Source organism: Styela clava, chromosome 3 (assembly GCF_964204865.1).
Source record: "Styela clava chromosome 3, kaStyClav1.hap1.2, whole genome shotgun sequence".
Lineage (NCBI taxonomy): Eukaryota > Metazoa > Chordata > Ascidiacea > Stolidobranchia > Styelidae > Styela > Styela clava.
In genome coordinates this window covers 18279933-18306036 of record NC_135252.1, presented here as the reverse complement: position 1 = coordinate 18306036, position 26104 = coordinate 18279933, and the positions used below count along the sequence as shown (strand labels likewise).

Genomic DNA, 26104 nt, shown 5'->3' with positions numbered 1-26104 from the left:
TGTAATGGAAACTTGGTGCTTGTTTATAAAGATCTAAAGGCAGAATACACAACAGATACCGTGTTTCCTCAAAATAAGACCTAGTCGAAAGGGCAAAATTCAGATAAATTTACATTAAAATTTATTTCGTAATTCCATACTTTGTAATTTTGATTTTTTTTTTGCTTAATGGAAATAAGAAACATATCCCCAAAATAAGCCCCGGGTTTTTTTTTCAAAAGTACCGTATTTCTCCGCGTATGCACTTTCGTGGTCAGGATTTAGTCTCCTAAATACTATTTAAGGTATTATAGAAGGAGAAATACGGTATTTAGGATATTTTGTGTAGTAAGCAAAAATGCATTAAAAAATAGATTGGATGGTAGAAGGGGCTTAGTGATTTCCCTATTTGCTAAAAAAATAGTTAAGACTGTTAAATTTTATACACTTCCGTTGGCCCGGTCGGGTTTCTATTGTACCGGTCCAATGTTTGAATAGATTGTTTGCAGTTCAACGGCTTTGAGGCTAAAAATAATTTCTCTGGGCATCACATGCAGTAATGCGCGGAGTGAATGTGTGAATATTGCTATTGAAAAACTTTTTAGGTAAGTGCGCTGGCGAAGTTAATTCGATGTATATATGGCGTCTGTTTATGAACATCTATTATTTAGAATTTTGTGAATGGAAGCACACTTCTAATTTTGAAAGAATATGTGATTTATCAACGACCTAGTTAGTAAATTGGGGGTGAGCCTACTTAGTAGTAGTAATGTGCGCTACACATAGTGTTACGCAACGCGTACGTGAAAATTTGTGTAAATACAATGAATTATGCTGCTTATTACACATTCCATCAATTCGTTTGAAATTCAGTTCATGTATGATGGCCCAAATCGTTTGATTCTCCTAACCCCAAAATTAATTAAAGTAAGATATTTTACATTTCGTAACACTTCAAAATTTAGGGTTTTAAGTCAGCTTTTAAATAATCAGGAGTCCGAGTCGGTATTTATATTTGCCAATATACACGATTACAATTGGGATTCTAATATTCACGGCGTTTAAAAGCCGGAATCCTAGAGTTCCACTGGATTCTTAGTAAAAATTTAAAAAAAAATTAAAAAAAAAAAATTTCAAATAAACATATTTGAAAATTTGGATTTCATGGAGCAATCCGCTATAGAACTCGAGTCAAAAGTTTTTCGGTTTACCTATTTACAGGTTAAATGGGTATTTTAATAATCGCAATGAGTGTGTTTCAATCCTAATAATGGCGCCTTGTCATCCAAGTATTGTCAAAGTATTTTACGGTATTACCATAGCCAGCTTATGGCCTTTTGCCTCTACTTTCAATCGGATGCTGATTTAGATATCTGCGTAACGGTTTCCCCGTTGCATCTATGACTGACAAACTCGGACAAAAGTGAAATAATAAAAAAGAAAACAGAAGCAGAGAAAGAAACAAAAAGAAGTAAGAAATAACATGCAGCGCAGTTTCACATAATAAATGCACAATTAACACAGGATACTCAGAACATTTGAGACTTGCATATATATAGTCTCAGTTGAGCAAATCATAAATTTGTAAAATTAACGAAACCTAAAAGTTGAATAACATTGTTAGAAGAGGCACTATATACAATTATCTTTGTCATTTACAACAACAGAGCGATGCTTAAACATATGGACACAAAATTTAAACCGCATTAGTACGGGTAGTATGCAATCTGTCCCAGTGTCCCAGTAGACTACCGGTAGCATAAAAATAGTAAGACAGCCATCACGATATCATAGAAACGTGTACCATAACTAAAAATTATACAGCGCATTTTAGTTGAAATATCAGATCGCACAGAAAATTTAGGAACAAATCAAAGTAATAGCTTTCTAGCAAAAAAATCAATTTTGAGCCACTAAAAATTGCAAAGCAATTGGTCCGTCAGTGAATACCCAAACTGGGCCTTACAAATCCTTCCTCTGAACTGACATTGTCAAAGAATCGCATTCACTGCCACTGTTTTCGACTTGGTTGACATAAAAAGGAAGAAAAAACAATTAATGACACGAAAGATTAGTTTTTGTTTTATCTGTTAAGAATTATAACCATCAGATCGAATCCTTCTGGATTATTTGACACCGGTCACAACGTTCGTGTTCCCAATTTATCGTTGACAGTATCTCCTGAGTACTCAGGTCAATTATTATTATTCAGAAAGAGATTGAATTGGCGGATTTATTCCTTATCCTTTTAAAATACAATAGTTAAGCATAAAACCTAAATTTACAATATTTTGCGGGGAAAATATGATGAATCATAATATTTTTGACAGCGCGTCTTTCTTGATGTTGCATACACACAACATGGCTTATTTGAGGACACATAATTACGAAAATATTGCTAAAAAGTTACACGAAAAAGTACACAAAAATATAGCTGGTTCAGAGGAACTGGAAAGTTGTAAATTATTATATTTTTGTATAATGTATAATTTTTATTTAACTAATCAACAGTCAAAATGGCCTCAAGTAATTGGGATTCAAAAATAGGCATAATGCGTCGCTGCATGCCATCAACAGAAATTATGGAAATCAGTCGTAAATAAACACTTTCCAATAAACCAACTGAACAAGAACATATAACTTACATGTGGAAGTCGAGTGAAATATTTGTTTTTCCGATAGGATTTCTTTGTTTTCTTTTGGAATTTCTATCGTTTTCGGAAATAAAAAATCAGTTTCAATTTCATTTATTGTTTCATTCTGAAAATTTATAAATATATCAAAATGAGCTGTGTCATTGAAACAATTTACAAAACGATACAATTAAATTAAATCAACAAATCTGTATAGCTAATAACAGGCATTTAGTTGAACTCTTAGTTTTCATTTACTTGGAAAATAAAAACACTATAATAGAAATAGTAAACTCAGTAATTCTGGTAGTATGACCGACCAAAATTTTGAAAGACTACTTACTATAGTCTCTATGAGTCAGTCGATTGGGAAAGCGAATCTAATATGCCATGATGAAATTATTACTTGTGTGTAATGAATTCTTGAAAAATAAACACGCCAAAAATGTTTTTACTAGAAGCATTCGCGCGATCATCTGAGCCCGCTGGTTCAACTTTGATATTAAAAGAGAATAATAATGAATACCTACATGCAATGTTCTCTTATTGTCAGCCTTTTCTTATATAACTTACGTTACTAATCTTAAGGCTAATGTACAGGAAATGTGAATACGTATTCGTGTAAACTCATTGTAACTGTTCTTATTATACAAATCATTTTTATTGTTGTTGCACATAGAACGCAAAATTTAAGTGGGAATTGTAAAGCATAATAGTGCAATATTATTAGATCAGAATCATAATAGGTATAAGTTTCAATTACCTGTATATTTCACGACGGTGGCTTTTGTATTTTTCCCACAATCAATCTCGAGTTGAAATGTTGCTCGACATAATGTTATTTCGAGTTATCTCGGAAGCACAGAAAAAACGAATTTATTCTGAGCTGAGCCGTAGATAATAACATTAGCGTGTTATATTTACCCTCATGTGGCGACTGTCTTCATGTGTTTCCAAATGTTTTTTCTTCAGTCTAAGGCCGATATTTCTTAGTACAACAATGTTTCACACAATTACCGAATCATGTAGTAGATCTAAATATAAATACATATAATTACTAAATATAATTAAAATGATTAATAAATCTAATCACAAAATTGTAATTTCTTAAAATATATAATAAGTTTTAAAGGTTTTGCTTATACATTCAACTTTGTACAATGAAAAATAAGCAGCCTCATGCTAAAAAATTGAATGCTATGAAAACGGTTGTTGTTAACATGATATTCATAGTTGTACCAAGATAAATAAAACCTTTGACACATTGCTGTTCGATTGCGCGCAAGTGAATGGAACCTTTGTTTGATTTCGACACCCACCGTGATTGCAACAGATTCACAGCACTCATTAAAGCGGTATGCCAGTAAAATGTGTATAGCGTCGGTTTGCGTGAAAACAAGCAATGCCTCAATTATTCGTGCAATCAATTTAAAAACCCGAAGTAGATAAGTTCATTTGACGTTTTGTGTTCATCCACTATTTTAAAAATCTGAATCACTATTTTGAATTTCAGACTTCATATATGATTGTCATTTATCTGAGAGATCCAAGCCCTTCTGATTATTGTCATTTAACTCCGCGATTATCGGCCGCTAATGCCCTGATTTTGAGAAACCCCTTAAGTTGCCACTTATAAAATATAGTAATAAGAAAAGCAGAAATAATACAGCAGCGGATTATTAAATCATTTTTTATTTATCAAAGAACATTTGCTTACCTCTTTGTCGTGCCGAAAAAAGTATCCAAAACGTTGAACCTCAACCAGACCAAACGTTCGTCATCTGGTAGCACTGTAACTGGTCGAGAAAAGCGAAGCGCTTCTCTACATTCCCGCTTAAATCGATTAAGCGATATCACTTAATTAATTAACTTTAATCAAATAAGATAACGACCGACTCGGGTGACTTAAGGTCGACCCTACTGCTTGATGATATCATGCATCTCGAAGAGGTTTTACAATATAATGTGAATTTTACTTATGACAACAAGCCTGTTACACATACTTAATATGACAAATACAATAATTTGAATATAGTTAGCGTGGGTAGGTTGCGAATTTTTAAACGTAAAAGTTTGGGGTGGGTTGATGTACCGAAAAATCACGGATATTCGAGGCATATTTCTCAAATGATCTACTGCTACTAGTCATTTATACTTAAACGAGTTTTAATATTGACTCAGCGCGAGTAATGTACATGCAGGGGCGAGTTCACACAGAGAAGGTTCTCGACATTCAATTTTGAACTATTATTATCTTTAAGTCGCTTTTAAATTGTAAAACCTTGTTCCAGAATAAAACGTGTTTAAAATTGTATACTATATTTATTGCGTGGTTTATTGTGTTTATATTTTGAATGTTCATTCTTATGTATTAATGCAATTGCTTATCATAGCGTTTGGTGCGACATTCCAAATGTCTATGAATTTTGCAATGCGTTGATGTCCAATGGGCAGCAGGCACCGTGCGATAGAACGACATGTTCCGGACGGCCCGGAAAGCGCGGACAGGAAGGATTGAGGGGTCTTAAGGGTGAAAAGGGTGAGGTTGGACAAACTGGAACACCAGGTGAACTGGTGACAAAAGTAGCTCACTTGGAAAGTAAGTTTAATTTAACTACTGTAATCACACATTTTTACTTTCGTACATATTACTAAATTTGACAAAATTTTAGTTTTCCCCCCATGAAATCGTTATACATGTTTTATGTGAATTTATGTTACTCCGAATTATTTATTTCGACCAAACTCAACTAAATTTCAGGCTGCCTAAGTCTTTTGTAATTTTTTAGAATTGCTGGAGATGATAATGGCCGGAACGCAAAAAGGTATGATATCACTGTTACCTCATTCATACAAAAATACAATTATTTTAATTAGTTCAATTTATTTCACGACAAAATCAAGAATAGAAATGCTGAAAATATAAAATCTTTTGCGTAAACAAACCATTCTTTATTCGAAAATCTGAGACTATTAGTGCCCAATATCGTTCCGTCATTATGTTTAAGTGCGATGCACAGATCACAAAGCAGATTTCGTTGTAAATATATGCCCGAAACAATGACAAAAATAATATTGTTCAGAAATCGTCGTGAATAGCAAATTAATGTTTCCGAGCTTTCTAGCAAGCTCCACTTGCGAACAATGTCTACGCAAAAATAGTAGCCTAATCAGTTTCATGTTCTAACTTTTTAGATCTTTATTGTGGAATGGGAATGAAGTCACGTGAAATTCCCGATTCTGCGATATCTGTTTCTTCGTCGTATTCAAAGCATCAAGGTCGATATGCGCGATTGGACGAGCAACCATCAGAAATTCCTATTTCATATGGCGTTTGGCATCCAATATATAGTGCGTATATACTGGGGAGTTTATATGCAGAACTTATTTGAAAAACAAAACAGCGATATCTAAAGATACGAAAACGAAAGTCACTACAAATGTCAAATGCGCTAGTCTCATCTATAACTAATATTGTAGTTAAATGTAATGGTTCCCTGGAACTAAATTTTTAGATATAATAATTCTTAAACTTCCGTTTGCTTCGTTTGTGATTTGCTACAAATAATTTCTATTTGATCACGATATCAAAGTATTTGGTAGTTTTGTGACTGCAAAATAAGAAATATAAATACATATTAGGTCTCAAGAAAAGCGCTATAAGCTATGAAGCGCAACTGACCAGGCGTTGGGGGGGAGATTCGAACTCGAGATGTGTGATCTGCGATGCCAACACAGTCAAGTCTAACGCCCTAACGCTAATCGCTAGGCCATCGCGTCACCCACGACTAATAAAACTTCAATTTTTTCTTCGCCATAGATCGGGTTGGAGAATGGATTCAGATAGACTTGGGTAAAATGAGATCAGTGGCTGGAGTAATCACACAAGGACGACCTAACTGCCCATGTGAACAGTGGGTGACGTCATACAAAGTAAAATACGGAAATTCTACAAACAAATACGTCACCATCACCGAGAACGGCCGTGACAAGGTTTAATAATTTTGGAAATTTTGAAAACCAACACAAAATTTTAAAAGCTAGTTGAATAAAAAAAATTCCAGTTAAAATTTAATTTAGCCAAAACCCGATGCGTGTCATACTTTTTACGGCTTTTCCTTGATGAGCTACAGATCTACATACCGTGTTTCCCCAGAAATAGGACCTACCCTGATACCCTGAAAATAAGACCTATAGTCAAAATAGCGAAATTTTTTTCTTACCTAGTCGATGGCAAGAAAATCTCTCCTGCGCGTTTTAAATGATTGATAATCTATGTTCTGCAATTATTTTGAATAGAAACGTGTTAATTATAAGTAAATGAATATCGGTTTTCATATTTTGTATATTTTTGAATCTCGTAATTCTCCATTTTGTGATTTTGTTTTTGATAAATGAAAATATAAGACATCCCCCTGAAATAAGCCTCAGTGGTATTTTCGTAAGAAAATTGAAATAAGACCCTATATGATTTTCGGGGAAACACGGTATATATATATATAAGTTGTGGAATGCAATATTTTAAGAACGCGTTCTCTCATTCCAGAAAATGTATGTATGTCTTTAATGAGCTACATGAACACGACATGATTTAATTAAATCGAATACTGTGGGTGTACTGTAGTTGATTTTTGAAAAGCCAAAATATAACGCTACTTGTTAGCTGTGGTGCACGTAATCATTTGCTGCGATCGTCTACTCTAAAGTCCACAACAAAAACCATGAACGGGTTCGCTGAATATCACGACATTCTAAGAAGGGGTTCGCGCGAACTGAATCCCGCCATTGATTAATGTATATATATATATATATATATGTATGTATAAATTTCAACAGATCTTCCCAGCAAACACGGACATGGATACCAAAGTGGCGAACCTATTTCAAACACCAGTGGTCGCCCGCTATATCCGAATCTATCCACAGACCGGCCACAACTTCATGGTGATGAGACTCGAGCTGATTCGTGGAGAATGTTCGGATTTATATTGACTACTATAGCCTTGGTGCACTTCTTTGTGACTCGGTCAATATTATGACACTTTATTCATTGAAGACCGTTATATTTCAAAAGGCATATGTTGTTCATTAAATAATACGTTTAAATCAATTTTAAGACATTGATCCGATTAACTAGACATATCGAACGAACATGAATTTTATGAAAAAGTGTATGTGACATATTTTTCCGCTTTGCTAGTGCGAACAACAAAAAGTTGAATTTACGATACGATGAATTTACCAAGGTTAGAAATTCAAGGACAAGATGAAAATTATTTATTATATTGTTCTATTTTTAGAAGTCGAAATAGAGTTTTGCGAGTATCTTATCCTGATTGTATTTTCAAAATGTTCCATTAAATTTACCCAACGATTAAATATGTAAAGTGAACGTATGTGCGGCTGACAGACAAACTCAACTCCAAATCCTATATCAAGGAGATGATAAATTTGAGTGAGAAAATTTCCGTAGGACGCACTAACAAATTCCCTCAATTTTATCACCCTTAGCACTTATAGAAGTCTTGGCTTCCTATCCCTTGCCATGAATGCCACTCCTACTTCAATATTCGGGGATCCGGAACCTTTAACCCGTCAGTCGAATCCTAACTGCTAGCATAGTTTTTTAGATTAGACTTGTTTTTCAGGGTATCTATGACAATGACAATAGCACCTGGACATTTTCAGTACTAAAAATAATATGCCCAAATGTTTGAACACGACGGTCGAAGGTCAATTGAACGCGTTCTTTCCTCACGTGTCATTATAGTGCTCCCAGGAATTATGAGAAATTTTATGAAATTAAAATAATTATGAAAAATTTTTGTTCCAGTATCGGATCCCATAGGACTTTGCCCAGAATTTGAAACGATTCTAATGTTTGAAAGAAAGGCGATTTGCACGAAAAACTAATTCCCTGGGATCGGTCAAACATTCGAAATTTACATAGATCCAGCGCCCGCAAATTTCACAAGCGCCACGTCAGACGAACACGGGCAAAATCCCAATGACCCAAATTAAAAAATTTCCAATGAAACGCAAGCTTGCATTTTGGGGGTCATATACTATCCCCCAGGTGTAGGCTAAGCAAGAACGAATGACTGACAAATATAGGCACAAGTTGATCTTGTCATTCGCGACTGGCAGCATCTTCTCTCGACCCAGTCTGAGGATCTAGTCGTTTCCAAATCATGAACAACCCAAAAGATCAATTGCCAGAGTGAACCTTATTGTTTTTTGCATGAAAAGCAAATGTTGCTCACTCTTGGAAAAATGCAGAACCGCAAAAAATGACCTATTTTGATAAAATTGACACAACACGTAATACGAGAATATCGGTTAGAGACCGAGGACTTATCGATCAAAAGTTAGGGGATTCCCCAAAACAGCGGTCTTACTACATAGTGACACCTTGTGTCCCATCACTAATTAATTAATAACTCGCTAATTATACCACATAATTCGCCTAAAATCAATAGGCTTCAATAGGTCCAAATATGATGAATGCACATGAAAAATCTGGAGCAGATTCAATCTCGTTTTCGTGAGATATCGCGTGCAACAGACAGACAAATACCTATCAACATACTTACCGATTGGAATCGATAAGTAATAACTTGCATCCTATCAGTTATTTCACTCTGAATTTCTTATAACTAAATCTGGAGCAGATTCAATCTCGTTTTCGTGAGATATCGCGTGCAACAGACAGACAAATACCTATCAACATACTTACCGATTGGAATCGATAAGTAATAACTTGCATCCTATCAGTTATTTCACTCTGAATTTCTTATAACTAAAGAGTAAATTGGAAAATTTCTGAATATGAAAATTTTCAATATTTTTACCATTTGATGTGTATTCTGGATCAATCCTTTTACTTAGGGTTATTTCTTTGAATACTTCACTTCGAGAAATTTCTGAGAAACCGAATTTCTCTTTGAATAACTTTATACTTGGGATATTATCGCAACCAATTTTGGCAATGAAATTAGTAATATTCAAATAGTGAAGGGCATAAGCTATCATGAGTCGTAAAGCTTCTGTTGCAAATCCCCTTTTTCTTGCATTTGATTCAGCAATCATTATTTCTATTTCTGCTGATTTTTTTCCAGGATCACAGTTCAAAAATAAGTTGACATCTCCTATAATGCACTGTATTTCTCTTTGTGAGGCTTGGTCTATCTTTATATGATCTTCAACTGGTGTTAACCGGTTTGAACTGGTTGCATCTTGTGATGATTTGTTTGGTTCAAAAACTGCAATAGGCAAAAATGCTTTGGTTACAACTCAAAAAAGTACAATATATGAAGTCCATTTCATCTGAAAAGTTGGGCAAAATATTCATACAATTGAAATTAGTTGTAAAGTATTCAATACAGCATATTCTTAATTCCAAATATAATTTTCAATATATCCACTTTAAAAGTGTTGTTTTATTTAGGGAATTGACATCTGACAGTGACATGAAAATAAGCTTAAAATCACATATACAAAAATGTTATTCCTGTTCCAAAAATAGTGAATTGTCTAAAATTATTTGTTGAAAATGACTCTATCTGAGACAGAGCCAACTTTGAAGATTTGAAACAAAAAGTCAGCCATTGAGGAAATATTTTTAGAACTTTTAAGACTGAAATTGTGATTATTATACTAATGTGTATTCATTTAGTTAGAATAAGATGCCATTATTGAATGACATTTGAAAGTATGTGGTGCTGTTGCCTAATAAAGAAACTATACTCGATCAACCACACTACTGGACTTTCTGCACATTAGTAGTTGTGCAACTCATTCAACCGTAATTTGGATGCTCGAGACCTTGATTTGGGAAATCTCGTATTAAAGAGGAAAGTTTTCAATAGATTAACATTATCCTCATTGGTTCGACATAATGTAATTATATAAAACATTGTTTACCATAATCATCCCACATTTGCTTATCAGCAATAATAAAGGTTAATTTATCATCATCCTCTCTCCATGATTTTTGCATTTCATATTCCGCCTCGATTGTTAATGGTTCTGAAGCTGTTAAAGTTTGAATTTCCTGAGACTGCATCCAGGAATGATATTTTTCAACATGAATATCTTCATAAGGTATCAATATCACTTTATCTCCTAAAATCACGGTGTCTACATTAATCCGCATTGTGTATTGAATATTTGAAAACTAGAAAGACAGGAGGTCATTTAATACTGCACTTTCACTACTGTAAAATCTCAAGTTTATGTTTATATACATATTCAAGGCAAATTCAAATTGTACTATCAGTACTAATCCCAAATATATATATATATATATACACATATTCAGGGCAAATTCAATTGTACTATCAGTACTACTAATCCTGGGTACAGGAGTTATTTACATTTGAGCCAAATTCACAAAATTACATATGTCATTCCAATAAAACAATGAGGTGTATATTCTATCTACAATGGGTCTGGTCTGGTATAAGTTTAGCTTGATATGCAACTTTTATATGGTATGGAGAGTCTGATACAAAGAATGGTCCCACTTCAAGGGGGAAATGGAATTAGAATAATGAACAGGCCATGGCTCACCATGAAATTGGCTGACGGCTAACTCGCCATGGACCACTCGCCATGCGACGGCGGTTAACGGGTTAGCCTGCAACTGTGCGGAGGCTCTTCTTGTAATGGGAGATGGAAAGGTGGCTGTTTATACTAACAACTTCAATAGTAAGGATAAATATATTAAATTAAATTGCGGACTAACCCGTTAGCCGCCGTCGCATGGCGAGTGGTCCATGGCGAGTTAGCCTCCACCCATGGAATTACTCATCTTTGTAGTCGGTGGAATGAAAATTTTGTTCACATTATATTCATGTATATTTCAAGTTACTATGAATACCATAGCAAATGGTGAAATGTGAGAAACCTCGTAATATTATCATAATTTTGTTAACATAATTGTATTACAGTTGCGGTATTCTGCATGTACAATGTTAGGATGCATATGCTATAGCAGGAATGCGGTACGGTACACTGGGTACCGGTATTGCTTCAAATAACTTGAATTATGGGGTCTAATGTAGTTTCTTACCTAACATACTTCTAGTGGGCGTAGCATGACAATTTTTCCACGTATCAATCCTAACACCCACCTGACTACACCATCCAAAAATTACGTCTTACATAATACGTAATTCTGAACTCACTAACTTTGTAATTTAGAATACCTCACATTTGACATTAAAAACATGTACAAATGGATTTAGGATAAGATAGGATAGGATTTACATATTTATCCCGGGGGAGAGGAAAGCCGATAAGACGGCTTATCCATATGGCTGTATGGCGAACCACGGCCTCTCGTCCGGTTACCATTCCAAGTCGGGTATGGGATTAGTTTTTACTGTATTGTTTGTTTTTCGGAAGCATGGACTTGGTGGTGGAGGAAGCCGTAACCGACCAGCGGTTACGTGAACCACCCAACGACGGCGAGGAGTCCAGCAATCCTCTCGCACATAACCATCCCTGCATGGGATTCGAACCTGCGAACCCACGCAGAGTGATTAGAGGTGCGGTGGCGAGCGTATTCCTAACGCTTAGCCCGTTGAGCCACACCGCCGCGCCACCATTTATTCAAATAATTTAATTCACACAAGCAGACAACATTGCCCCTAAACATTTATTTATTCACGCTTCAAATCTTTGGGCAACGGCTAACTAGCTTTGACAGCTGCTTAATTTATTTCTCTCTCCTGATCTCACAAACAGAGCTCTACGACTTTGAGGTCTGGGCATAAAACCATTCATATGTCTCACATCGCAGTTCAACTTATTGCCAACTATTGATTCGTAAGCGGTAGGCGTTTTGTGGGCTCACTGCACGCAGACAGCCAACGAACGATCGCTCATATCTTGTGTTTCGACTTTCGAGACAGACAGATAGCCTCACTGCAGAACTATGCTACCGGGTCAACATACACACGCTTCGTGTTTCGAAAAAGCTCATATCGATACCGTGTCAGGATGTCAGCAACAGTTCAGATGCGAGGTGTAAGAATTCATTCGTAGGGACACTGGTCGATGAAGTCTTTAGCAATAAGCTTGTTAGAGAATGTGGTCAATATCACAAAATCGCCAATACCTCATGTGAAGAAAATATTGCGTTAAATCACGCATTTACAGAATTTCCTTACCGTGTGCTTGCCTTGTGTTTTATTGTAATTCCTCATTGGGCAACGAACTTTCGCGTCTCAGCTGCTTAGCACTTACAGCTTATCACAATAATTACGGGAAATTATGCGACAGGCAGAGAGTAGTAAGCGAATTTCTATTAATTAGCTCAAGACAGATCCAATTCCAGACTGACAAAATTGGAACAACCAATATAGGCTATACGCCATGCATCTGACAAGAACGACAGTAATTGCTAATTTCAATATACACAGACTGAATTATGCCAAAGTTTTATAATTCATTCGAAGAGTGTCTTGGTATTGGAGGCGACAGCAAAAAGGTCTGTCTGCAGATTGGAGCACCAGGTGCCCATTCTATGCGGAATGTTGCGAAAATGATGAAGGTTTGTTTGAATCTTTTTTGTTAACTTTATCAATTTTTAAATGGCAACTAAAAAAATTAAGTGAATTATGATTGCATGCATTTTGCCCATTTATAAATGGATTTCTGTGTAAAAATGTTAAAACGTACATCTTGCACCCCGTTTGGCTCATCTTGGTACTCAAATATTTGATTAATATATGTATAGTTATTTATATTCAACAATAGCAATCCCGGTTGCTATCATGCCGTTTCCGCGCAATTTCCTCCCCCCCCCCCAAAAAAAAAAAAAAAATTTCATTTTGTCCGAAGAAAGATAAAATTTTAATTGGTGTGTGTGACAAACCTCGAGTTTATGGCATTTGTAAAAACTTAGGAATGTCATTGGTGAGACCATAATGACAGAATTGCCCTATAAAAATAACGTTTGGTCTGAGACTGTTCCCACATATATAATATAGCTACTAACCCATTCTTTTGTATGTGATACGTCTTGTAGGAAGCCACGATAAAACATTTTGACGAATCAAACCCAAGAAATGAAGAAATATTACAATATGGTTGCTGTTCTGGAAATTATGAACTGAAGCAAGAATTGGCAAAATATCTCTCGGAAAGTTATAGAAATCCCGTGAAAAGGTAAACAGGGAACTGTCTTTTTGGCGTGACGTAAATCTCAAATGTACGGTAATTTGATTACATCAATGACCATTGACCTCATTAAAAAGTATTTCGTGTTTGACAATCATCAAGTTTATAGATAATAGCTCCTCCGCACTGAGAGTTGGGTCGAAATATATAAATTAGGGACTGCTTTCCAGCAATTATTCTCATGTATTTTAAGCGGCTCGGTGTGTAACAACATTGACAAAATTCAGGTATTATGAGATAATTTGTATTGAACTCGGTCATGCTGCAAAAAAATGACAACAGAAAATACGAACAAATAGAACGGAAACTCAGGAAATTTTCCAAAACTTTGAATGAGATTTAAACAAGCAATAAATATATATGAACACCAAATTGGGGACCATCTAACCCTTGACATATATACTTAAAAACACGACGGAACACTCTGTAATCTAAGTATAGCTTTGAGCTTGTGAGCATCGTGAGGATATCCGTCAGAGCCGTATAGACACGCTGAAAATACAAACAATAAAATAATAAACACGTACACTTATTTTAAATTTGTCCCTGGCCCAATAATCATCCAAAAAGTACTTATAAAATAAAGGTAAAGTTATTAACGATGAGAGGTATCAGTATGTTATTTTGTGAAATACCAAATATAGTAATGTTCTCGGCGGTTCAGAAGTATGTGTACCAATATGAAGGTAACTAATTTTGTCCGTCTATTTCATACCAAGTTGTGTAAAGGGACGAAGGACCCCTATGGACAGGAGGTGTATTCACTTGGGTAACACAGACAGTCCCCGAACTCGTGATAGAACTAGAATAAGGAAAATCGGAATAAAATTATGGCCTAGCCCTAACCTTAACCTGGTACACATATATACCACGGGAGTACCATATTGTTCTCAGTATATGCGAAATTTGTATTATTTGAATGTTCTTATTTTTAACTACTCATACTAATTCCTGCATCATTTTTTAGTGAAGATATATTTGTCCATAACGGAGCAAGCCAAGGATTGTCGAACCTTTTGTATTATTATTTTCAAAGAGGAGAAACGTTATTTGTCGAGGATCCGTCATACTGGAATCTAATATGTGATTTGAAGAACAAAAACACGATGTTTTCTGTGAGTTTAACTGATATTTTAACAAAGATTACAAGTTATTTACTAGTTCATTTGAAGCGACTGATATTAAACTTCATTCTTCTAAATCTTATTTCTGTGAATCGCACTTGCTGTTGATGCGATCTATACTCGTGTCTACAGGGAGTATCGTAAAACACGGTTTTTCATTTGACAAAACAGAGATACAAGAAAAATATTTTAACACGTTACCAGCACACCTTCCAGTATTTTTTTAAATTTGGGATTCTTTTTGGTATCCATTTTAGACGAAAACCATCGGTATTGGAATGGACATAAATGGATTAAATTTGGATGAGTTGGAAAACCACTTGAAAGATATGAAAGGACCAGAACCTAACGATAGATATCCTTACCGTGCTGCTTTATATTTAATTCCTGTTTACCAGAATCCCACTGGATATGTCTATTCAGACGGTTTGCTTATAATTTATTAGAGATATGTATATGTACTCGGTAGGGTCATTGAAACGAACATTTGCAAAACGTGGCGTCGTAGAACAAAACAGTGTCACAAAAATACAACAATATAAATTATAATCCTTCTATGACGTTAGACCCGTGGTCATGCGAGTCCTAAATGCGCCCAAGTTCAGGGATCTCCCAATTTTAGGCACTAAGATTGAAAAGTATCCCTTACTGATATTAATAATTTTTTAGCGTATTATTTTAAATGGTGTAAAAAGCAATAACCTTTTTTCTAAAAATTATTTGACAAATTGAACGAAACAATCATTTAGTCATGAGTGTTTTTACAGAAAGATGCAAAGAAATAATCCAACTGGCAAGGAAATATGATTTGATGGTTATTTCTGATGACGTGTATAATCTTCTGACGTATTCATCCCCTGATTGTGACGATCCAATTTTAGCAAAACCCCCCACAAGGTTGTTCTGGCATGATAATAAAGACGATGAAGATTATAAAGGTAAGCTTATTTGTAAACAACTAACTCCATAGAAGCAGACACTCCGTAGCAGAAAGTAAATGACATAGAAAGGTAAAATGAATTTATTGATTCATACACACTGCATTCAAAATATGAATCAATAGGACATTTATACTAAATACAATATGTAAAATAATCAATCATATATATTAATTATGTATAACACAATTCTGTTAATTTCCGGTGATCGCTTAGCAAAAATCCCTCCGGTGCATATTGCGATATCATATGATTGATCTTCATGTCCTTAGTATTGCTCTCTTTTTTTTTTCAGAAAGTGTGGTCACACTATCCTCATTCTCAAAGTTTTTGGCACCCGGTCTTCGTGTTGGTTGGTTCGAAATGCCACGAAGAATGTTTCGCATTTTTGAAACATACTTTCTCAGTGATAGTGGAAGTGGATGGAACGAATATACCAGTGGAATACTTGCTTCAGCTTTTAAACTTGGACTAATACAAGATCACGTCAAAAAGACCAGAGTTCATTATCGGGTAATGTGCTAACTGAACGCCTACGTTTGTAAAGGAATTATTTTTGATCAGAAATGAAAAAACTCTTTGTGAACTAATTTTATTCTACTTTCTCATGGCCATTTGAAGCGACATATTAAAAAAATTGTGTCTACATAAAAGTAATTCCAGTTTCGACCGAACATGACCAGTTAATTAAAACGTTACATTTTTTTTTATTCAAAGCTGAATTTTTTCAGCTATAAAGTTATTCCAGTTTAGACCGCCCATAACTAGTTATAACCTTAAGCACGATGCGCCTCATAAACTTCCTATGTCTCATCATGAGCCGCTTTGTTCCATAATTCGGATATTTTGTACAAAGCCCCCGCCAAAAAAAAACGCGCAAACGTTCAAAATAAGAAAATTAGTGATTATCCAGTTACGGTTAGGAATGCGAATTACGATGGAAATTTAAATTTTAAAAATCATTGCTAACCCTAATTGGACAATTAGTAATTTGTTACTTTAAAACGTGACGGGAGTGTTTTTCTTAAATCTCACATTTTTGCATTAGTGGTGGGGACTTTGTACAAAAGATTCAGAATATTATATTAGCAAGTTCCCAATCCTTAAAAATTATAAACATAAATAATTTTAGTGTATTCGAATTTTCAGAAGCTTATTCACGAGTTGAATAAAATGATCACTGATCGTTTATCTGCTTTTGGCGTAACTTGCAATTATCCAACTGGAGGGGAATTTTTATGGATTGCTTTGCCACGGCATTTGTCAGCCGATGTTCTACTCGAAAAATGTAAAGAAGAAATTACATTCATACCTGGAAGCAGGTATGTCAAGATGTCATTTTGAGCTGATTAAATACAAAGTGGTAAATAGGTTACTCAAAATTGGGGTAAAATTTTTCGTCATGACAACGTTAAAAAGCGTCAGTCGTGAAATGTGTAAATGGCATTTCACCGTAATTCAATACTGTTAAAAGGTGTCAGTCGTTAAATGTTTTAAGTAGCATTTCATCATAACTTCTGTTATTTTTGCATTACTTTTTAAACACCCTGTATTTCATTGTAATGGAGTTGATTTGTAGCAAATACAAAAGTAATATGATTGTCTGATATTTTAGAGTAAGTGAATTCAAAATCTATGCTTCAGTTATTACAACATAATAGTGGATTTCAACCAAAAAATATGCAATTTTCAATTAACGCATTCTTCTTACATTAATATAGAATTGATTTTAAATAAGACTAAATATCCGGTAAATATAACCGTATGTGACATAGGCTATCTGGTTAGCACTGATTAGCAAAACGATGTAATTTGCCGACTTTTCAAATTTCTATCCCGAAAAACTTCGGTTTGCTGATGTTTGGCTAACACCGATTGTGTTTTATTTATCTTATTTATTGTGTATTATCCTCGAAATAAATATCCCTAATGGCAATCATGCGGTAAAATTATTTTTCACTTCAATTATTTATCTTAAGATAATTTCAATTTTTGTATTAGTAATAAAAATAATAAGTAATAAAAATTTTCCAGCCATATTAGCTATGGGGTACTCCCGTAGTGTGTGCACCAGGTTTGAGTTAGGCCATAATTTTATTCAGATTTTCCTTATTTTAGTTCTCTAACTAAATACCGTCTGTGTTAGCCAAGTGAATATACCCCTGCCCATGGGTTTCAGTCCTTTTACACAACTTGATGTAAAGTAGGCAAACAAAATTAGTTACCTCCATATTGGTGCACATACTGTTGGAGCGCCATTTTGGGTTTATTTTAGATTTGTTGAAATATCACTCCATTTTCTTGTTCACTCAACTTTTTTTAGATGTTCAATATCGCAATCGCATCTCAATTATCTTCGAGTCTGCTACGCTTTTTACGATGATGACGTTCTAATTCCAGCAGTTGGAAAATTGTGCGACTACATCAAGAAATACATTGAAGAATCCGAGTGATTCCGTCTATCGGACCTTAGACATTATTCAAATGAATTATTTAGTAAATCAGAAACTCCAAGATGAGACGAATTCATAGATTATATGATTAAACTTATTTTTAATTAAGATGGGCCAGTCATTGACCTGTTTAATAATAATTCAATAGGCAATAATTCTGAATAGTATAATTTGACTGACGTTAATACATTTTATTGCAACAAAATCAATGAGTTTATTCATTTTATCTGACTTTCAATTGTTAAATTTCGAGTGGGAACTTGGGTAGCGTTTCTTTTAACCAAGAAAACGTATTGTATAAAAATATGGCGCCTAAATTTTGTTTGTTAATTTTATTGAAATACTCGAAATAGAAATGGGACGATTTTCGATTCTATTACATTCTATATTTGTTGTCCTAAAGCAAGAGTAAAGTTTTGTCATGGTCACAACCCTGGCGGTCCTATGTCCGTGTCTGCCTGATCTCAAAAGAAAAATAACGAGTGTCCTCCATACATGGGCACTTTCACTTTATTTTCCTTCTCTGGTGATACTACATTGAACTTCGGCAATGTATAGCACGAGTTTCATAATACGACATTGTTTTCAGCATATTTTTCTGAAACATGAAGTCCTAATTTAACCGGTGAATCAGTTTGATAAAAATGAGAATTATAGGCATTTTGTACAGCACGATATTATTCTGCAGGTTTGTCGAGATAAGTTGCTTTCAAGACAGGCAGGCCAGCGATGTTTGTTACAGCGTAGCATTTACAGCCCACCACACACAAATGAGTAAATACAAGTGCGCAATCAGAAGTAACGATAATAGTTTGCATTCCCCTCGTTCGACGCTTGGGCATTTCAAATGTGCTGAAGCAGTCGGTAGAAATAATATATACTGCAACGGTACGACTTAACCGGAATACCGATAGGTGCTCGCCACTAATACAGTCTAGTAATACTGTAATAATTAGTTCAGAAGATCCAATGTGCTGCAAAGACACACAAATAGGTTCGAAATTCACGATGCAAACGAAGAGACTTTATTAAAATAGTGTAAAATCCACGCTTAAAGCAGATTTGCGACCGTACAAAATCATTACTCTGAAACCATCGTCCATCTTCGTCTCAAGTTCTGCGGGCTGGCAAAAAACAAGAGAGCAATTTTCTAGTATATGGACACGAAAGCCAATGCGAAGTAGTACCATATCAAATATTTTACAGTACCGGCTGTCTGTTCACCAGATGGTCATCTCACAAAGCCTCAAATTGAAAAACAAGTCCCGTAGAGCCCACACAAATTTTTCAAATAAATAAAAATAGACTTCTAGCGGAAAAAAACAATTTTTGACCATTGAAAATTTGAAAAAAAAATTTTTCTACAAAGTTGAATTGAAAAGCGATTTTTTTCACCAGAACAAGAATAATAAAACGTAATACCAACAACAACAATTTAACTAACTAATCGCCCCATCCCCTCTTTCTCGTGTCCGATAAAGCGTCCATGTATAACCTTTGCGCATTCCAATGAACAACAAATACAGTGTTATGTTCTGTGACATGGGCGCGAAAATATTTAATACTCTATTTTGTGATCGTTAACGAGCACAATGTACTTTATGCATTTTGAAGTTTGTAAACATGTATGCCTGACGAATATAGGCAATGTCCATTCTTTTTCCTCATCACTCCAATCTCCTTTAAAATATAAAAAAAAACTATTCATGTTCTTTATTAAACTAGGTTCAACAGATAAAGAAACTGGAACTCACGAAATTGCAACAAATACAATGTGTAAAATATTCAATCATATAAAATATATTAGTTATTTTTAACACACGAAGTGTTGTTTCTGTGCGGATTCGATTTCATTTTACTATTAATTTGCGCTATACCACGCATAATCCTGAATTTGAACAAAGATATATATATATGATATTTATTCTTGTATTTTCATCGATGACACATTTCATATGAATACGCACTACTATTGTACAAAAACTTTCAAGACCGAAATAACAGATAGAAATTACGCGTTTATGATTGACAACAGAAAATTGTTGGCCAACGTTTGCTTTCCCGATTCTATAGTCAGTTTTATTTATTTTGTTTTTATCAATTATTTTATCGTTTATTGCTGATTATGGAGTCGAAATAAACTTATACTTATTATAACCTATAACGGTAAACTCAATGATATGGAACGAGTCTTCGTCGTTGACCAACTAAATAATATATTTCCCGACACGAGTACTGGTTCTAATTTTTGTTTAGCGGCTTGAGCCTATATATATTTCCATTTGACTATGTGATAACGACGAGAAGCAGAAAATTACCAGGATTCATATAATTTTCTTGTTCACTAGGCCGTCACGAATACGAATGACTCACGGTAAAATATCAAACGGAATCAGTACAATTTTGTTAGTAAACCACTCTTTTTTTTCAAAATTTGTATTCACTCGCATGTATTGGATTATGTCATAGTCATAGAAGGCTACTTACACTAGCTAAATTGTGATGAAAATTCAATTGCTTTAACGTGGATCAACAATAATATTTTTCAAGAGGGTGTATGGTTGAAGTTTGGCTGGCTTTCGCTCTAAGAAGAATTCCAATAGAGTTAAGTATTATTTACCTGTAATCATGCGATTTTTGTCAAGTTTCTTACTCTTGGAAATTTGTCTTTACCGATCATTCGAAGTTTATGCAGGTAATTATTAACCTCTTTTTTACTATATATACATTCTGAGAAATTTTTACCGGCAATCGCTCGGAAATGATAAAAATTTATGAATCGAAAAATGAGATGAGTGAAATTGCACTGTAAAAAGTTAAAAATTCGAGGTAAACTTCTAATAAAAGTAATTGTATATATATGAACGTTAAATACTCATGGCGTCAGTCAGCTATTTTAACAACTTTTCACACGTTGAGAAACTATGCAATATCCAATATAAAACCGTTTCGAAGAGCCCTAACCTATGTTTTATGCTATATGTACTACTTGACTACTCGTTTTTTTTTACAATTTTTAGGCGAATGTACGTGGCGCCAATCTCCTCACAATTTATCACCGAATTTGCAACATACTTCGTCAAACCTTGTTTTTTCATCCTTTGAGGAGACAAAGCAAGATTGTATACCTTCAAAAAAGTGTCTTGGAATATTCGGGCCTACACTACTAACGAATGATTCAGTTTATCGCGTGATAGAAAGTTTAGAAAATGAAGAAAACGAAAACGATTTTTTAAATTCAACTTGGATCAAAATATGCAAAGGTAGTGGATCGGGTACTTCCGTAGTGTAGTATATGTTCCAGGTTAGGGATGGGTTATAATTTTATCCGCATTTTTATTAATTCAGTTCTATTACGAGTTAGGGGACTGTCTGTGTTAGTCAAGTGAATACACCCATAGGCTTTGCTCATAGGTTTCATGCTCTTTTCACAACTTGATGTAAAGTATGCGAACAAAATTAGTTACCTCCATATTGGAACACACACTTCTGGAGCGCCGTGGATTGTATTAAAAATGGTGCCTATGTCGGTTTCCGAAACAATTACAGTATACAAAGATGAGGAGTTAACCCATTTGTTGGAATCAAAATTTTGAGATCAAAATGTGTTTTCTTTTGCAACATTAACAACAGGCTCCTTTATTTCACAAAACTATGCAAAACCTATAGCTTAAAAACAAGATCGGGTTTGCTGATTATAACAACGATCTAAGAATTGGTTTGCGCGACCCCTCGAATCACACTACTGGGTTAACTTAACCACTGGATTATTTTTGTTTAATTGCACTTTTGCGTGATCTAAGCTTAAATCACAAATAAAACGCATGTAGTAAGCCTCACCTTGCGTGTATTCATCTTACAGATTGTCAAAGATATTTCATTCATTTTACATCGACAGAATTACAAAATCAAAAAAACAACGCTATGTACGTAGAGATACCATGGGAATTTGAAAAGCAAATCACTAGTCTTACAATATGTTTTTGGATAAAAAATTCAGCAAACCCTGAAAGGAGCTTTGATGGTGAATTGCTCGCAATTTTTGACAAAGACGAAAGCAAAAAAATATTATCGATTTCGGGTAACAAAAAACTAAGAGCCTTATTTTTGACATTAGAAAGGGGAATTCAATTCGAGTTTTGGATATCTGCTTTTCTTTCAAATCAATGGAACGAAATATGTTCCACAATTAGCTCTTCAGAAACTGTCGCAGCTTTGTACGTAAACGGAGAAGCTGTAGGTGCCGAGGCAAATCACAAATTGAAATCGTTTGTAATACCAGATACTGTAAATATTTTCGTCGGTGAAAAGCAAAACTGCAATTTAGAGGAATGTAATTTTTTCAACAATTTTCATGGTTCAATGTACGGATTAAACATGTGGGATATTTCTCTATCTGAAAAGGAAATTACAAACAATTATGAAAAACAAAATACCGATTGCGAATGCATTTTGGGAAATATAATGTCTTTTACACCTTGGAGTAACTCGAACGATATTTCGAAATCTAAAAATCACACGTTGAAGATTTTTGGTCGGGCTTCTGTGTCTGCGTTTGATCAAGCGGAAGGAAATATAGAAATATTTGGCATTTCAAACTCGTGTCTCATATTGATAAGCGAAGAGGTAAGCATTTGCTAATTTTTAGGATTACAGCGGGCCTTTAACGATCTACTAACTATCTATAAGCCATTGGCTTAAACCAGAGTTCCGCGGAACCCTATAGTTCCAACAGTACAGTCCACGGGTGCCGCAAGTTTACATTCAAAGCACAATGTCTATATTATTATATAGTATATCTGCTCATGTTTAAGATTCCGACAAGCCTTTAATGACCTACTAACTGAAGGGCAACCTATAGACCAGAGTTCCGCGGGACCCTGTAGTTCCACCAGTACAGTCCATGATGGTCGAGAGTCTATATTAGTATACAGTATATATATCGATATATGTATATAGATATACTGATATAGACTACTATACAATGATTAAATATATATATAAGCAAAAAGCAAAACCTATTAGGTTTGCCGCCATTAATAATTAAACTTGCTACACCGAAAATATTATTCTGTTTTGCCAGCATAAGGTTTGCTTTATATATATTTAAAGTTCATGCAATTCGGACAATGAAAGACAATTGAACTGTTGCACATGGACATGAGTTTCTCGAGCGTATGGAATGTTTCATTTGGGTCCCGCTTCATGGATAAGGTTGAAAACCACTACTATTTATAAAATGCACATCAATTTTAATTCGAGAGTTTTAAATTTTCAAGCACTGTTTTGTGCGAGATCAATTGTCATGATATCTTTAATATTATTCGATGTGCGACGTATGGGTTCGAAAACAAATTTAATGACCTCGTACATCCAAACTTATCCAGAGAAACGCCCCAGTTAACCATCCTAACATTATTACGCATCATTAAATACAATTATGACGAAAATTGGTTTTGGGTGTTTTAAAAATGTCGAAAAAAATATTTATGAAATGTTAAGTACATCAACCTTGTCTTATCGTGGATCAGGATCATAAATTTCATCGGAATATTATATTAGTTGCCATGTTAATAGCTCATGGTTTCCCAGTCCCAAGGCCTCGGACACAAATTTGTCCGCAAATGGATTTTGCAGTCATATTGGCTACATCGGGTATTTTGATACAAGATAATAGTAATTAAAACGTAAAGCAATTGAATTTTGTTCAACACGGAATCGAAATCGTCTGTAAATTTTTCTCGAATCCACAATTCTGGCTCAGCTCTCAGAAGATATTGTAAGCAATAAGTGATATTTTTATAGTTGTCTGGATACTCCCGAGGTATGCGAACCCAGATGGCGGACACCGGGACGTATACTATGTGTACCAGGTTAGGGTTAGACCATAATTTTCAAGATACAAATATTACGGGATAAACTTGGCCAGTCCCCGAACTCGTAATAGAACTAAGATAAGGAAAATTGGAATAAAATCAAGGCCTTACCCTAACCTGGTACAGATACTACGTTCCGGTGTCTGCTTGGTTTACATACTTCGGGAGTACTGTTGTCCGGATGAATAAATTCAGAAAAAAATAAAAGTTTGTTTAATTTTCGTGTCTTTTCAATTTTCAATTAATTTTGCTTTCAAAATAGTCCGCGACCAAAAGGGGTTGGAAAACATTACCTAGCCTGCCCCGTATTTATTGCTATTGATGTGTTTAGGAGAGAAGTAAGAAATACATTCATTTAATATTGTGATTCTTTACCTCAGGAAACAACGTCATTTGTTACTGTCAACAACAGATTTACTCAGAATACAAACTCAAAATCATCGATGATTGACATCATTGTTCCTTTATGTTGTGCAATCGCAATAATCATCATACTCGCATGCTTTATCCTGTGGTTTTTATGTTGTAAAAGGCAGAATAAGCAGAACATTGTGTTGCAATCTGACGCCAAGATAACAGAGTACGTGGATCTACCACCTGAAACGACCAAGGCGAGCCGTCATAAAGTTATCAAAAACAAATACGTCGACGAAAACAATAAACCGAGGACACGTCAGCAAAGAAATGATTTACCAGAGGTCAAGGAACACATAAATTTGTCTTTTGACCCGCATCACCGAGCAACTAATGATTCGCCTACGTTTTCGCGAAAACAGTCAACAATTCACAGGGAGCATATATATGAAGAAATTCATCCAAAATACGTGCCGAGTATTTTGAAGAATTGCTCAATAAATGAAAGAAATAAACCCGATGTCGACACGAAAGAAAAAAATGGTGATAATTTTAGCACGCAGGTTTATTATTCCCTTCCCCCTGAAGACAATTCAAGAGCGCCTATGGATTCTTTGTATGAGTTACCACTAGAGTCGACTTTCATTAATTCGTTAGCAACTGGGGATATACATTAGTAAAGAGTTCTATAATCTTTGGTATATAAATGAGCTCAAGAAGATAAGGCCGTGTTCGAGTTTCAATCTAGTAAGCAATCGGACAAACCAAACACGTGGTTTGATTGCACAAACTTCTGAACAATTCGGACCTTTATCATGTCCAAGTAACTGCTAACTCGGTATAATGCTGAATTGTGAAAAAACGATTTACATTTCCATTTGTCGGCAATAAGGCCATGAACTTGACAACTTCACTGGATCTTGAGAGATTTCAACGGATAGTCACTCTTGTACTGAAAAATTCACTTGGCTAACACAGACAGTCCTCGAACTAAAATAAGGAAAATCAAAATGAAATTATGACCTAACCCTAACCTGGTACACACACTGCGGGAGTACCCAAATTTTCACTCAGACAACTTATAATCCTCGTTAAAATAGAGTTAAACTGAATTGAGGCGAAATGTATTGAAAACTATATAACGCAGAATTCCTTTAGTTTGAATGCTTTATATCAATGAACAGATTTTTTATTTAGCATACTGATAAAATAAAAAATTGAAATACCAAGTGTAATTTCCTATACCATTCTACCCCAATCAAGCAATTATGCTAATTTTAAACCCCAGTTACGTATTTTTTGGCATGAGGTGCACGTCTATTCAATATTTACGCTGACCCACTCTTTGCATGATGTCAGGGTTCAATCTTAATAAATATTCGAATTCCCAGTCACATTCCTTGAAAGTGTATTTAGGTAGAAATACCTAAGTTAGTATTTTAAACGGTGAAAAACTCATCCGCGTGTTCCAACCTCTCAGATGGCTGCTAATGTTTCAAAGGATAAGACAGCCAGCTGAGCGAGCTGTTTCAAGCAGACGCCATATTACAAAATATCAAT

The 26104-nt window shown here is 34.8% G+C and overlaps 4 protein-coding genes and 1 long non-coding RNA gene across 6 annotated transcripts; 3 read left to right on the top strand and 2 right to left on the bottom strand.

The window, feature by feature from the left end:
- Positions 1 to 1351: 1351 nt before the first annotated feature.
- Positions 1352 to 4424, bottom strand: LOC120342442 (uncharacterized). The gene is made up of 4 exons (XR_005569503.2): positions 4330 to 4424; positions 3537 to 3646; positions 2625 to 2739; positions 1352 to 2003 (listed from the first exon to the last, which is right to left on the bottom strand). It is a non-coding gene; the product is annotated as an uncharacterized LOC120342442 (long non-coding RNA).
- Positions 4425 to 4977: 553 nt separating this feature from the next.
- Positions 4978 to 7838, top strand: LOC120342854 (lactadherin-like). 2 transcript variants are annotated; one of them, XM_039411842.2, is made up of 5 exons: positions 4978 to 5211; positions 5402 to 5437; positions 5808 to 5963; positions 6433 to 6605; positions 7449 to 7838. In XM_039411842.2, the coding sequence occupies exons 1-5, from the start codon at positions 5052 to 5054 to the stop codon at positions 7602 to 7604; spliced, it is 681 nt and encodes a 226-aa protein (XP_039267776.2). In that variant the 5' UTR covers positions 4978 to 5051; the 3' UTR covers positions 7605 to 7838. The 2 variants fall into 2 exon arrangements, with proteins under 2 accessions (XP_039267776.2, XP_077966712.1); XM_078110586.1 differs by lacking the exon at positions 5402 to 5437.
- A 982-nt stretch (positions 7839 to 8820) lies between these two features.
- Positions 8821 to 10784, bottom strand: LOC120342362 (N-acetyltransferase 9-like protein). Its single transcript, XM_078110585.1, has 2 exons — positions 10536 to 10784; positions 8821 to 9874 (listed from the first exon to the last, which is right to left on the bottom strand). Exons 1-2 carry the CDS (start codon positions 10765 to 10767, stop codon positions 9387 to 9389), a joined length of 720 nt encoding a protein of 239 aa, XP_077966711.1. The 5' UTR covers positions 10768 to 10784; the 3' UTR covers positions 8821 to 9386.
- A 1854-nt stretch (positions 10785 to 12638) lies between these two features.
- LOC120342308 (uncharacterized) lies at positions 12639 to 18542 on the top strand. Its single transcript, XM_039411082.2, has 8 exons — positions 12639 to 13170; positions 13648 to 13787; positions 14767 to 14914; positions 15181 to 15349; positions 15691 to 15861; positions 16157 to 16374; positions 17011 to 17183; positions 18185 to 18542. The coding sequence occupies exons 1-8, from the start codon at positions 13048 to 13050 to the stop codon at positions 18312 to 18314; spliced, it is 1272 nt and encodes a 423-aa protein (XP_039267016.2). The 5' UTR covers positions 12639 to 13047; the 3' UTR covers positions 18315 to 18542.
- Positions 18543 to 20795: 2253 nt separating this feature from the next.
- LOC120342901 (uncharacterized) lies at positions 20796 to 25839 on the top strand. The gene is made up of 4 exons (XM_039411950.2): positions 20796 to 21009; positions 21335 to 21577; positions 22177 to 22940; positions 24571 to 25839. The coding sequence occupies exons 1-4, from the start codon at positions 20943 to 20945 to the stop codon at positions 25219 to 25221; spliced, it is 1725 nt and encodes a 574-aa protein (XP_039267884.2). The 5' UTR covers positions 20796 to 20942; the 3' UTR covers positions 25222 to 25839.
- Positions 25840 to 26104: the final 265 nt, after the last annotated feature.